This window comes from Xenopus tropicalis, chromosome 1 (assembly GCF_000004195.4).
Source record: "Xenopus tropicalis strain Nigerian chromosome 1, UCB_Xtro_10.0, whole genome shotgun sequence".
In the NCBI taxonomy this organism is placed as follows: Eukaryota; Metazoa; Chordata; class Amphibia; order Anura; family Pipidae; genus Xenopus; species Xenopus tropicalis.
Genome location: NC_030677.2, coordinates 145,087,628 through 145,101,821, shown reverse-complemented (window position 1 = coordinate 145,101,821; position 14,194 = coordinate 145,087,628). Strand labels below are relative to the sequence as shown.

General features: G+C 38.2%; 1 protein-coding gene across 3 annotated transcripts in view; it reads left to right on the top strand.

Moving 5' to 3' along the window:
• The first annotated feature begins 363 nt into the window (after window positions 1–363).
• Window positions 364–14,194, top strand: part of rasal1 (RAS protein activator like 1 (GAP1 like)) — a 33,288-nt gene continuing 19,457 nt past the window's right edge. For 2 of the 3 annotated variants that reach the window (XM_031898673.1, XM_018092556.2), the window contains exons 1-3: window positions 364–775; window positions 7,385–7,441; window positions 13,164–13,277. In XM_031898673.1, coding sequence (XP_031754533.1) covers window positions 711–775; window positions 7,385–7,441; window positions 13,164–13,277 — 236 coding nt within the window. In that variant the 5' untranslated portion in view covers window positions 364–710. 3 annotated transcript variants of the gene reach the window in all.

Genomic DNA, 14,194 nt, shown 5'->3' with positions numbered 1-14,194 from the left:
GAGAGCACAGACCATGTTGAAGTGAATGGGTATGAGTTTAGGTAAAAACTTGGTATCTTTTGGAGGCTCTATCTTCCTGCTGCTGAACTTGTCAATTTGTTGAAGGCTGCATCATTGGTGCCAGACCTTAAGCTTGCTTTGTTTACATTTTAACCATTGCACCTGTAACACAAAACATAAGAGAGATTAGTTCTGATGCAATCAGGCAGAGTAGCTGTATTTAAGATACAAATCTGTCCCTTACGTTTCTCACTCTGCCAAAAACCCACCTTCCATTGTTGTGGGCTAATGACTGAGGTGGGTAGGGCCACTGAATGGCCCTCTCCACCCCCAGCCATGCCTGCCCTCCCCTCCTCCAGCACTCCCGGCCCCTGCCACTTATTGTCGCTCACTGCTATGTGCTTCAGCTCCGCATTAATTTGGGAAGAATCTCCATGCTCTCGTGTGCCTACAGTCCTTGACTGTAAATCATTACATATTGATCTGCCGAGACACGGCTACTCACACTGGTATTCTGCAAAGCTTTGGGGGGTCTGTCCCTGGAAACATAAAGGTGGGATTCTAAAATGACCCTGTTCCTCAAAAGAATCAGAAAAGCACAATAAATAAGAGGATGGAAGCTGGGAAATTATCCGGAGCACTGAATTTAACCCACAGTGGTCGCTGACCTGTCTCTTCAACCTGAATAGCAACCCGTACAGCTGGGCACCATGGCCAGGAACACGGCGCTGTACTTTAGGCTAGTGGAAGGCAAGAATCTACCTGCTAAAGACGTGTAAGTCACGCTTTGTTTACTTTCATATATTCATGCTTTTTGGAGACAAGGTCTTATCATTTGAAGATTAATACAAAGTTTTGTGACTTGAATGGTTAAGATGGGGATAAAGCTCACAGCGGGAACGGAATTCCTTTCTGACCATTCATAGGGCAAGGTGATACCTGCGCTGGCACACACGTTGTTTGTTAGCTTGGGATATACACATGGAACCTCGTATTTATTTAGGTATTGGTAAACAGAGCAAAGATTGTAAAAGCAAAGATTTTATAAAGTTGACTTCTTTCTGCCTGTTGCTGAACTACAACTCCCGATATTGGCTGCTATCTTTTCTCTGTTTTCAGTGAACGAATTGCCATTTACTTGTTTAAAGTACTGTATGACTAAACTGTGATGAAGATAGTATAGTTGCAGTCATTTAGAGAATGGCATAAATATTCACTTAGCTATAACTAAATCAGCATAGACGCAATAAAAAAAAGCTACTACTCATATTTATTATTCTATTGTAAATTATCATATTTCATGAAACCTGTTATGAATGTCCTTTAAAAAGAGTTCTTTATTGCATCTGGTGCTTAATTATTGCTTTGTGCAACTTGAATGAGAGGATTCTCAGGTACAGTGCAAACCCTAGGTAATGAGCATCAGGTGGCACTCTCGATATTGGGAAAATAACAAATCCCAGTTCCCCCTTACAACATTAGGGTGTTGTGGGATACTTGATGCAATTTAACAAACATGCCTGTCTTATATAGTGTGAGGGCTACAAAAGTGTAAGGAATGCTGGCTTTTAGTGCATGTAAAAACATGTTGGGTGGAAGGAAGTTTCAGTTTCTTAATGCTGATCAATAGCTCTCACTAGATCAGGAATGTAAATACAAATAATCCGCTGGCTGGTCTGATTCACTGACCAAGTTCTTTCTCCTTTAAAAAGGAGATTGCCATAGTTACTACTCCTCCAAAGAGTTATATTGAGCTTCCAATTGAAACTGTTGCTGGACCACAATTGGAAACTGTTGTTGTCAGATTAATATCTATACCTGAAATAAATACACATACACACAATAAAAAAATATGTTTTTAAACGGCCTGTTCACCATTAGGCCATTATGCATGTGAGAATGAGACAGTCTCCTAAGCAACAGTTTCTCTTATTTCACCTTATTTACATTATTTTTTCTAAAGATATGTTATTGCAAGCCTGGGAAACTGTTGGCTTTCTCTAGATGAGGATTAGATAGCCTCCATAACAAAATTCAGAGGAGTCAGGCATTCATGACATAGTAATCTTTGTTAAAATATGCCTTGCATTAAAGTGGATACATGACAGACACATCCTGGTTGGAAAATGTCTGTGTGAATAAGGGCACTTACACACGGGCGTTTCACCTTGCGCTCCCCTGCAGTTGATTTCTACCTCATTTTGTACTGTAATGTAGAGATAAACATATCCTCCACAAAAGATTGGCTATATACTAAACCAAATCTGAGCCCTAATTTGCATACAAAAATTTGAGAAAATTGTAAAAATGGCATCATCTCGCTTATTTGGCAAAAGCTTTAATCACATGACTCATGTGACACATGGTTAGGTCAAGGGAATTAGACCTCAGTGCTGCACTACTCAACTCCCCCCCCCCCATGCTTTCCTAGAGCACTCAGGTGGATTTTTGCCATCCCTGCTTTAGTGCATTCAGCGTGAAAATTTTTTTTCCTCATTCATAGTTGGGGGTCTGGAAAAGGCTTTGTGCCAACTGCTGCTGGGGTCTGGAGCTCGATCTTTGTCCATCACTGTTGAGGTCTTGACTGAAGTGCCATCCCTGGTAACTTTGAGGTGGAAATTTGGCTCTTTTCATGAAGAGATCCTACACTAGTGAATCTGCCCCCATTTGCCTTGGTCTGCCCAGTGGAGGTTAAATGTGTGGGGGGTTAAAAGGCACCACTAGACTGGACTATGGTTCAGCCACTTCTAAAGTGTAGAACAGACTGTACCACATTAAACAGAATCTTGGTTTTAAGACTATGTATCCAGTTTATGGTTATCCAAATATTTTTGCACAGCTAAGGGCAACACAGGCAAAATCATGGACCCCCTGCTTCAACAGGCCCTCTAGCAGCCATAGGGTCTACCCCCCTACAGTTACACCACTGATCTAATGAAAGATCAGTAATAATAAGACAGATGAATATGATTGAATTACTTATGTGCTTATGTAACACTTTAGTTCCTTTGTAAGACTTGCTGCTGGATTTGTGACATGAGGGCTTATTTATGAACATACTGTAGATGCTAAACAGCAAGAGTTCAGTTAGCCTATACTAACTAATTAGAAGTTAATATTGATCAATTTACTACCAGTTGAGTATATTAAAGCAAATAAATCAGCCCCATGATGTGTCATTTATTGGGATGTCTGGATCCTGTTCTTAGCTGCATTCTAGAACCACCTCTACTTGATTTTGCAATCAGTTATTCATTAACGTGCAGTGTCTGGAAAATCATGTTGTATCTGCTTTGTTGATTTCAATAGAGTTGTCTGCATCTTTCACTCTCAAGGTTATGTGTCATGCTGTGCTATATTCACTAAAAATATCTACTGTACCCTGGAGCTTCATAGGGTCATAGCCTGTTGCTTTTTCTACCTCACATGGCAATAAAAAGATCTAAAAGAAAAAAACCAAACAATAATATTTTAAATACATGATTAAGCACTTAAAAAGGGCCAAGATGTTCCAGCTGCAAAGGGGATGTAAACCTAAAAAAACATATACCGGTACATACATGCCTAATGAAAGAGGTTGTAATGCTACATCACTTTCCAAAATACATTCATTCAAATTGCTTGGTGGTTTTATGAGTAATTGTAATTGTATTAAGAACCTGTCTCTCCATGGCTATTCTCTGTTTTCTGTTAGTTCTGGCTTTTGAAACAATGTATTAAAAATCTGATAACAGATATGTGGAGAAGCGTGAATGGCAGTGTGAGAAATGAAGTCTTGGTCTGAGGAGAGATGACTTCTGCTAAATTATTGCAAGAGTCAGAGCCAGGAGCGCAGAAAGGAACATGCAAATGCTGTTTAGGTCCCAGTTACATTTACAATGCAGATTATATGCAGTGAATGGGTATTGGAAAGAATTATCCTTTTATTAGGCAATACACAGAGCATAGCATGTAGTTTCTGCATCTGCAAAATATGATGGTAACATTACCTCACCTCTTAAAAAGAATACCTTTAAAAACTGCATGTGACAGCCCTATATCGTATGTTTTTATAGGTGGCTACTGATCAGATTGAATATTGGCTAGGGAAACACCTATTCATATTACAGGCAACCAAATGACTAATGAAATCTCATCAAAATATCATCTTGTGTATTATTGCAAGTCACAGGTGTATATAAGACATTAGGGCATCCTTAACTATGTCCACTCTCAGTTCCAGTTTTGGGGAAAGCCTCAGTTCTATTTTAGAGTAGTAGCCTAAATTTGGTTTCTATAGCAATAGAGCCCAGAGCTCTGACTGAGACACACACACATCTGCTGAATTCTCTTCAAACAAGCTCATCATTTTTGAAGAAATACAAACACCTACAAATGTCAAGTGAGCAGTCCACATTCAGATATGGAGGAGGAAATTTGTATTTGTGTTAAGAGATAAATTGAGCAACAGTGGGAGTCCTTGCAAATCATGTACAAGACTAAAGACTAGATTTTTTTACCGTTCTTGTTTTGGATTTACTTGCTACTAAGCATATTGTTAATTTTAAACATCACATCATGCTTCTTGTTGTTCCCTCAGATAGAGTCACCCTACAGGAGTCCTTTATAAAGATTTTTTATGTGTGTGCCAAAACTCATCTTTTCTCATATCCAGATGGGCCCTCCCCATCTTTTTATTCTCTCTCTCCCTCTTCTAATCAGAGCTCATTATTTAATTAGAAATACTAATTAAAAAAACAGCTGATGAAGGCTTGTGGGAGGCAGAGGAGAGAGAGCTTAGAGTGTGAGGCGAAGCTGCCTCATTCCTTAGAAATATAGAAATAGAAAGGGTTGGTAAATAACTTTAATTCCATACATGCAAAGGTGTTTTTCAAATGAATCTGCAGCACCCAAAATGCTAATGTTATCCTGAAAATAGGTCAGCTAGACCCATTTAATGTCAAGATTTATTTGGAATAATAGTAGTTATATAAATAAAATCTTCCTATGACAAGAATCCATTATTAATCAAGGGCTATTAGAAAAAGTGCATTTTTTTATTTGCTTGGTTGCATTCTGTTTAATGCCACTTTACGTGGTCCATATTTTAACAGTCCCTCTTAGAAGCACAGTAAGTGGGGCATAACCAATCACAGACAGGCTTTAGTTCCCTATCAGGTCATCCTAGCTGCTGATTAATTCCTATCCTACAGGAAAGGGGAAAGGAGGCAGCAGGATGGGGAACAGAAGGGCAGGACTATGGTTTTAGGGGAAATTTTTAATAAATCATCCAGAAACACAAGAAGCACATTCGTTGTATATTTAGAGGAGGATAATGCATTGGCACAATCTTGTTTTTTTATACACTATGTCCCCTTTAATAAATGTAGTATCAGCCATTAGGGATGTAGCGAACATCGCCAAAAATGTTTGCGGACCCGTTCACGGACTTTCGGCAAAACTCGCGAATATTCGCGAACTTTGCGAACCCCATAGACTTCAATGGGAAGGCGAACTTTAAAACCTAGAAAAGCCATTTCTGGCCAGAAAACTGATTTTAAAGTTGTTTAAAGGGTGCCACGACCTGGACAGTGGCATGCAGGAGGGGGATCAAGCAAAAATTTCTCTGAAAAATACTTTGTAAAAAAAACGCAAAAAAAAAACCGCCAAAAAATAACGCCAAAAAAAACCGCAAGCTATTCCTATGTATACGCAAAGGCGAAAAACCGAAGCAAAAAAACGCGGTGGAAAAAACCGAGGCGAAAAAACGCGGCGCAAAAAAAAAACACGGCGAACCCAAAATGGCTAACATCGCCAAAAGTTCGCGAATTTCCGCGTTCGCGAACACCCGATGTTCGCACGAATTAGTTCGCCGCCGAACAGTTCGCTACATCTCTATCAGCCATCTGTCTGCCTTTACTTAGCTGGCCATAGTGGGAAACCCTGTCCATATAAAACTAGAGATACATGGGCTGATATTGGATGCCAATTTGGCTACTTCAGACTCTTGCTGTTTCATAGATCCAAAATCAAAATGTAATTTGGACTCTATCACATATCAATCAGAAAACCTGGAAAATCCTGTTAGATGAGGACAACATTGGATTGTGGGTGTGGTCCCCTCACAGTGTTGACACAGGATCCTAATAATGGGTACAGCTCATTTTGGTGCTCTAAAGGTGGCCACACACGTGGCAATCATCGGTCACACGAAAGATCGTTCCAATCCACCACTAACGTTCAGGGCTGAAACGGCAGATAAGGAGGTAGAAACAATAGGATTTCGACCTCCTTCTGCCGATTCAGCCCTGACGGCAGATTTTGCTCAGGCGCCTTTTAACCCGCCCGATCGGCAAGTCGACCGATATCAGCAGCCTCCTGCGATATCGGTCGTCTCGCCTACTTGCCATACACGTACCGAATATCATACGAAACAAGGTTTCGTACAATATTATCGGTGCGTGTATGGCCAGCTTAACTGGCCAAAGATCCACTAGTTTGGTGGATGGCCCTGTGCATGGCAAGCTTTAGCCACAGATGTATCATTTTCTAATTTGTTCTTCAAAATAATGCCAGTGTCAATTATATTTGTATTTTTACATTCCATTCATCTCTCCATATTGAATTTTTGTACTGCTTCTACTTGACCAAAGTAATAGTATTGATGTTGTTTTGCTAATGTTTAATCTCTGGATAAAGTTTAACAAGAACTGTCTTATCCATTCCTGTACATGCTGTCAGTCAGCTGTAATGGAGATTTCAACACTTTCACTAGATAATAGACTTAAGGGTACACAAGTTCATATATGGTCATATTTTATTTTTTTTATATTTTATATTTTTGTATCATTCAAGCTACATATTTGTAGTTCACCATTGTAGAACTTTGGTCTTATATGAGGCAAAGTTTGCCATCTGCACAAGAAACCACAAAACCTTGAACGGACATTTTTCTTGCAGGCAAAATACAAACTGGTGTGGGCAAGTACCCACAAGTTATACAGTCACATGCTTTGTTATGAGAGCACAATTTGCTTTAGAGCAGCATTCCAGAATACCTCTATTTACAACTCAGTTACCCACATTTAATGGGTCTGGGATGTCTCAAACCAATTTTAGAAATGTCTTGGTTTAAGAAAGAATGCTTGTGAAAATGTAAAATTGTTTTGATAAATACTTAAACAACATAAATACTTTTTGTTAAATCATTGACTATGTATTACCAAACAACATAGAAATGGAATGCAATGCCCAGAAGTAGCTGCAGATAAACAGGCTTTATCAATAGCAACTAAGGGTATGCATAGCAAGTATATATGCCAGCAATGTACTGAGTGAAGAGAACCTAGACAGTAAAACTCTTTGTTGCACATGCAAGACTTATCTGTGTTTTCCCTTTGCCAAGGTCGGGCACCAGTGATCCATACTGCATTGTCAAAGTGGATAATGAAGTTGTGGCACGGTGAGTACAAAAACAGTTGTTTCTCTTTCTACAATGTAGTGGTTCTATTTTGAATTGTTGGAGTTATTTTTTAGAGACCACATTTCTTACTTGATTATTATATCTTTTATGTTTACCCTTTACATGCCACAGATTGTATAATGTACGGCACTCAAGTAACAGCGCTCCAACATATAGTAGATATAATACATATAGTAGATTTAAAGCTGGTTATACACATGCCAAAAATAGCTGCCAACTCAGCCCATCCAGTTTGCAGGCTATTGACCCTCATATAGTTCTCCCGAAGATGAGCCAAATAACTGTCAAGCAGGTTTTAAAATCCACTATTGACCTCAATTCTGCTTACAGGGGTTAAAAAGAAAAGTAAGATAAAGAAAAGTAAATTATTTTTTTGCATAGGATTTACATTTTGAAATTAAAATGCATCTTACTTGTATAAACAATGCAGGACATTGCAATAAAACAGAAATCAATGTAGAAATGACCCCTTTTGAATTTTTTTTTACTTAAGCTGGAATCCATTGGTTATCCAAGTCAGCTGCCTCTAAATATAGGAAACTTAGCACATTATTAGGCTCATAAAACAGTTAGGTCTCTGTGAAATAAACTAATACTGTGCTTTCTCATTAAATTCTATTTTCAGAATTCTCTCACTTCCACTAACACTGAGATGGAAATATAACAACAGTTGTTATTTGTTGGAAACATAGTTCAATGCAAGCAAAAATGGCAAAAAAGTTTGAGAATAGTTTTAAGCATTTATGTTGCCCCAATAAGGTGCATATTCTTATTGCAACTGTATCTTTTATTTATTTGTGTTTATTATAATACTTTGCATTTATCTATTATCTTAATACCCCCTGTTTGTATTAATGTATTCTACTGTACAGCACTGCGTACATAAGTGGCGCTTTATAAATAAAGCTATACATACATACATAGATATTCCCCCTATTTTATTTTAAATTGCTAACACAGTACCAGTTTTTACTGTGTTTATGGCCCATCTCCCTAGTTCAAGGAAATGCTCAACATATTTACCTTTTTTATGTGAGGTCTTCATAAAATAACAAAGTAGTTAATTGGCTTTACCAGACATTGCCACTTTTTTGTAGTGGTTTCCCTCCCTTATATTTACTTTTCCCAGTTCTCTACTTTTTCACTTTAATCTCATTGGTCACTTCCCCTGCAGTTCCTTGCTTTCAAATTTTCTTCTCTGCCTGATTTTTTTTTCTAAATCCTCAGCTTCTTCATTTGTCAGCCCCATATTCCTTCAGTTTTATTTGCTCAAATGTTTTTAGCACAGGCAATGCTGGTACAGTTTTTTGGTTCAGGCTTTGTGAAACCCACATATGAGTTGTGCCCTCTTTGTCACAACCATAAATGAAGTCAGACTATGCCCCTAACATGCTTGGGCATTCCACTTCTGGCTTTTTGTTAGGAGAATGTGTGGTATTAGGTTTGGATTAGGCCAAAGACCCCGTAGACCGAGTCACTTACCTTCTGATACTGACACATTCCTGTACAAACCAGTAACATGCCAGTGTTACTTTAGAATGCTCATTATAAAAATGGGGCTTATGCAAAGTGCAGAAAGGGGGGCACTTTGCATGTCACCTGTGTAGGATTTGAATAAACTGCAACAAATTGTACTGCTGTCTGACTTTGGCATCTCTCCATGTAGGAGGGATAGAGCATGTCAGTATTACTTTAAACCTCATATTTAATTAAAAGATTTGGTTGTCCGAAGTATGGAGAGTTCAACTGACCTGTGCCTCCAGTAACATCACTATGCTTCTGGGCAGGTTAGCCACACCCCTTTCTACTTTCTAGTTAAGGAATTATTACACAAATGGAGGGGAATGGGAGGTAGGGGCAATGACACCACAGGATATTTGTTGCTGGCATTAAAATATTGACATCTCTCCTTAAAAATTCCTTGCCCGTCGCTAGCATTTTAGTCGCTGCAAGTAAATTGCATTACTCACAACGATTTGGCTTAATCACGGGAACATGCAAAAGTCATTTTCCTGCAATTAAGCCAAATCTCTGCGAGTAATGTTAATTTACTTGTGGCGATTACAATGTTAGCGAAGCGCAAGGCACTTATGGGGAGATTTGTCACCTGTGGTAGCAAATTTTTAACACGTTGACAAATCTCCCCTGTGTCATTGCCCTAAAATGGAAGGCTATGGTCAGTATCTTAGATGCTAAAGCTGACAGCAAAGACAGTCACTGGTTTCAGAAAAAGAAAAAAAACAAGATGGAAATAATTTTACTTTTGCTTAATGTAATATTTAAATTAGAGGAATACAAAAGAACTTAAAAATTGTAAACGTACTGCTTCACTAATGCACTTCCTCTGTAATGTATATATCCGTGAAGCCTCCCTTTGGAAACATGAAAAAGTGGATGAGTAATTCTGACAGTTTTTACTTTTGATGTTGATTTACCCTTCTGAAAATCTTTCATTTTTAAATATACAATATTTAAGTATACAGCTTCAAGTAACTTAATAGTAAACTTTTGTGGCAGGCACAGTGGCAGGAATTGCTGTGAATGATTTACTTCTCCCTAAAGTACTGAAGATTGTGCTTCAGTCCTCAAACCTGCCTCTTGGATAACAACATTTTTTATTATAGGATGGTGCAATAGCTTTCTCTACAGTAGCAATCAGACTCCCCCCACCATCCAAGTAAAAGAAGAGGACAGGTGAGGGTGGCAGGATGGCCCAAGGCAACCCTAAGATTATGTCAGTGCTATATAAATTATAATTTTGTCCTAAAAAAAAATGGGTTGAAGTGACGAGAAAGGTCCTGTATTTTGGGTCCGGTGCCATCAGTCTGTACTAGTCTTCTATATATATATAGCAGTATGATGTAATGCATAATGCTTTTTCCCTTCCCCCTATTCCAGTGCATGCCTCTCTGGTGTCAGAGGGTTACATGTAGGTGTTTTGTCCTCTGTGTATTTAGACCAGGGAAAGAAGTGAGGGATAGCTGCCTTCCCCCGCCTCAGAAGTGTGAGTTTCTCAGCATCCCTTCATTCTGTTTCCATGGAGATGGAAAGGATGGATTTATAGCTTTCCCTGAGCCTGTTACCAAGCTTCCAGTAAAGCCTTGTATCCTCATGGGACACATTGCCCCCCTGAGGTGTCAGCACATCAAAGAAAGAAGAGTTGAGGTGTTTGAGTGGGCTGTTAACCCCTTGGTTTCTAGTGATGCCCAGCTACAAAATCACTTTATTAGTAGATAAGAGATGCACAACAAGCTGGCATGAAACATTCCAAGTAATAGCTGTATGAGTGTCAGCACTGAGCTTGATTATGCACAATTTTATAAAATATAAATACTGTCAAGTACTGGGAGCAATATTAGGGACAGTAAAAAATTATTATAATAAAAATATACTTGAACCTCAATTTACCCTGATTTGAAATGTAACTTTATTTTACACTTTTTTTTCCCACCAATATTTCACCAATATATAAAGCATATATTGGTGAATGGATATAATGCATAATTTTGTTCTGGTCCCATGAAAAACATAAAATGAGGGTCAGGCCCAGACTGGCAATCTGTGTGTTCTGGCAAAGCCAGAGGGGCTGATGTAAAATGGCATAGACAATCACTATTTATTGGGCTGGTGGGGGGCTGTTTGGGCCTTTGTGTACTTGAAATGCCTATTTTGAATACCAGTCTGGTCCTGATGGGGGTTCTACAGTTAATATGCAAAAAGTATAAATTAAGAATAGTTAACCGAAACCAGACACACTACTTGTTGGCACTATTACTATATATTAATACTATACTATTATTATAAACAAACAGTCTAGCTATAGTAGCTGTTAAAGTGGTCTAAAGGAAGGCAAATGTCAAGCTAGTCCTAAAACAAATAAGGATTCTTGTCAATTAAATGTATAATGTCAAGCAACCATACCCCTTCTCCCACAGTCACAACCAAACTGTAGAAACACTGTCCTCTCTCGAGTTTTGTAACTGAGAAGAATGTCATTAAATTAAGGAATGTCCAGATCTCATTCAAGTATCAGTTCTTTGTGGCCATATTATGACTATTATAATATTGTCTATAATGACTGTTATGCCATATTATAATACTGAACACTTATAGAAGCAGGGCAACTTGCAAGAGAAGCACTGTACCAAATGCCTGATCTTGCACCTTGCATCCTGCATCCAGGGCCACCCTCAGAAACTTTGGGGCCCCGCACAAGTTATTTATATGGGCCCCCCATGAACACAAGTACACAGTACCAAATTTTGGCAACACCCATTGTGTGTGCAATATAAACAGCTGATGTTATTCTATAATAAGCAGTTCATAAAAAGAGTTCCATTGATTTATTTGCTAATAATTCAGTCAGTTCATTGGGGATCAGTTTGCCCTAAGTTTAACTCCTTCCCACCTACCTGTCCCTGCTCTGTGCTGTCATAAGTTATGTAAACTGTGTTAGTTTAGGGGCCCAGTGATCTTGCTGGGGGCCCAAAAAAACATTCATTAGTAGATCATAAAAATAGCAAAATAATTAATGTGCTACTAAGTCAGTATTTTAATTAGGGGGTTAGTGGAGTCTATACGTAAGTTAGTTTGAAAGTAAAGTTTTTGCATAAGTTACGTAAATTGTGTAAGCACAGGGGCCCAATGATGTTGCTTTGGGGCCCAATATCCAGTCATTCCCCTGCTGGAAAGTTCTCGTAGAAGACGCTGATATAATTCAGTAAATAGATCCCAATATAAACAGCTAATGTTACTCTAAAATAAGCAATTGATATGAATAGTTAAAATGAATATGTGCTAATGAAAATGTGCTAATAATGTGCTAATAATAATGTACCAGAATTCTGGATAATATATTCTATACCTACAGTTTTTAAGTAATTGTTGAGAAAACTGTGACAAAGTGTAAAATATGAATGCAAATCACAGTGTTGGCTTTACTTTGCACCTTGTATGTATGCAGTATGTAGTGCACCTCTCTCTGTCTCTCCTGTGTCACTGCACATCATACAGTAAGGGTAGGAGGTGGGTGGCACATGGGCCCCCTTCCATGGCTCTTGCTTGTTCATAAGTGCTAGGGTCATTAGTCTTGGAATGGTTGCTGCCCTTAACTAAGGTACTTAATAGAAAGATAAGCAATGAAAACTAAGAATAACAATAAAGCTGAAGACTCGAGTCAAGCTGTCTTTGGTTGCTATGGTCATTGAACTCACCAACAAAATGGTATTTTCTTTTGAAGAAGAAGAAGTGTGCAAAGATGCAGAATAAGAAGGCTCACCATGTAAAAATCATAAAAAAATAAAGACTAAATGTGTTGCTTAGAATAGGTCAATTTAAACCATACTGAAGTTAATTTAAAAGGTGGACTTTACCTTGAAAAAATAACTAAACAAATGTTTGGACACATGTATGGAATCTATAATTTTATTTGCCAATGTCAGCTATCTGTGTTAGTTCACGTAAAGTAAAGTATGATGTAGTCAGTGATATTTTGAAACAATCAGTAATTGCTCTTTTTTCTGTTTTTTTGCCTATACGCTCTGTTTATTCCATTTTTTCATTTAATTGCTTTCTGCAATCTGTTAAAACAGTGTCTTTAATAACAGTATCATTTTTTATTTAATAAATGGCTGATGTATACATACATATATTTATGGACTGGAAGTTTCCTGGTAGTCTCACTGTTCTTTCTCCCATTCAGCACAGCCACCGTCTGGAGGGACCTCAATCCATTTTGGGGAGAGGAGTTTACCCTGCACCTTCCTCTAGGCTTCCATACCCTATCATTTTATGTGATGGACGAAGACACAATAGGGTGAGGAACTGCCACTGGTACCTTCAATGCCATTATGCAGAATATACTGTATGTGGCACAGTCTTGCTGTATTATGTCTATGAAGATTTTCATACCAGTCAGTTGAACTGAAGAAGCTGCTCGGATGAGTAGTGAAACGTCTTCAATGATTACCAAACAAGTCCAGTTGCTTTAAATTTATTTATACTAGATAAATCTTGCTGTATTATTATTTTTATTTTTCCAGTCTATCAGTATTAGAATGTTATTACACCACACAGGGTATTGTTTCTCTAGCATATGTGAAACCACATGCTGAAATATGTGCCTTCGCAGGATTATGTTTCCTATTGGCCTCTAAGAAATAGCTGTGCTTGGTAAAGTAATTCTGTTGTGAAAAGTTATCTTTATATTCCATGCTACACAAGTCAATAATACAACACTAATGTGAAGGGAGTAAAGAAAGATACATATTTATAGATGAATGGCCTCTCAGAATTAAAAGACTCTTATTGAAGAAGTGTACAATTTTTTTCAGCAAGAAAGGTGAAAGGTAATCTTGTAACATCATTTAAAACCACTTGATCGTGACAAAGTGAGGGAGGAAAGTAGGCTGACATTTTTATATTGGGAGGCAATTAGGCAGCTTTCTGCTGGAGAACCTTTAATTATATATTTATACATTATATAGTTAAGTGATTTATGTTATTAAATGTTTCTAGATTCAGTTAGCCTTAGTAATTATGGGCACCATCGTTGATACTGTGGTGTCACACTATAGAGGTCATTTACTTAACCACACCACAGTTGTGGGCCTGCAGATTTCCTTGCAGTTAAATTTCATTACTGGTACTTGCATCAGCATGTGCTCCCTGCTCTATAGCTGTGCTTGCACTATTGTCGCAAGTGTGATGGGCTACTGAGGGAATCCTAGCTAC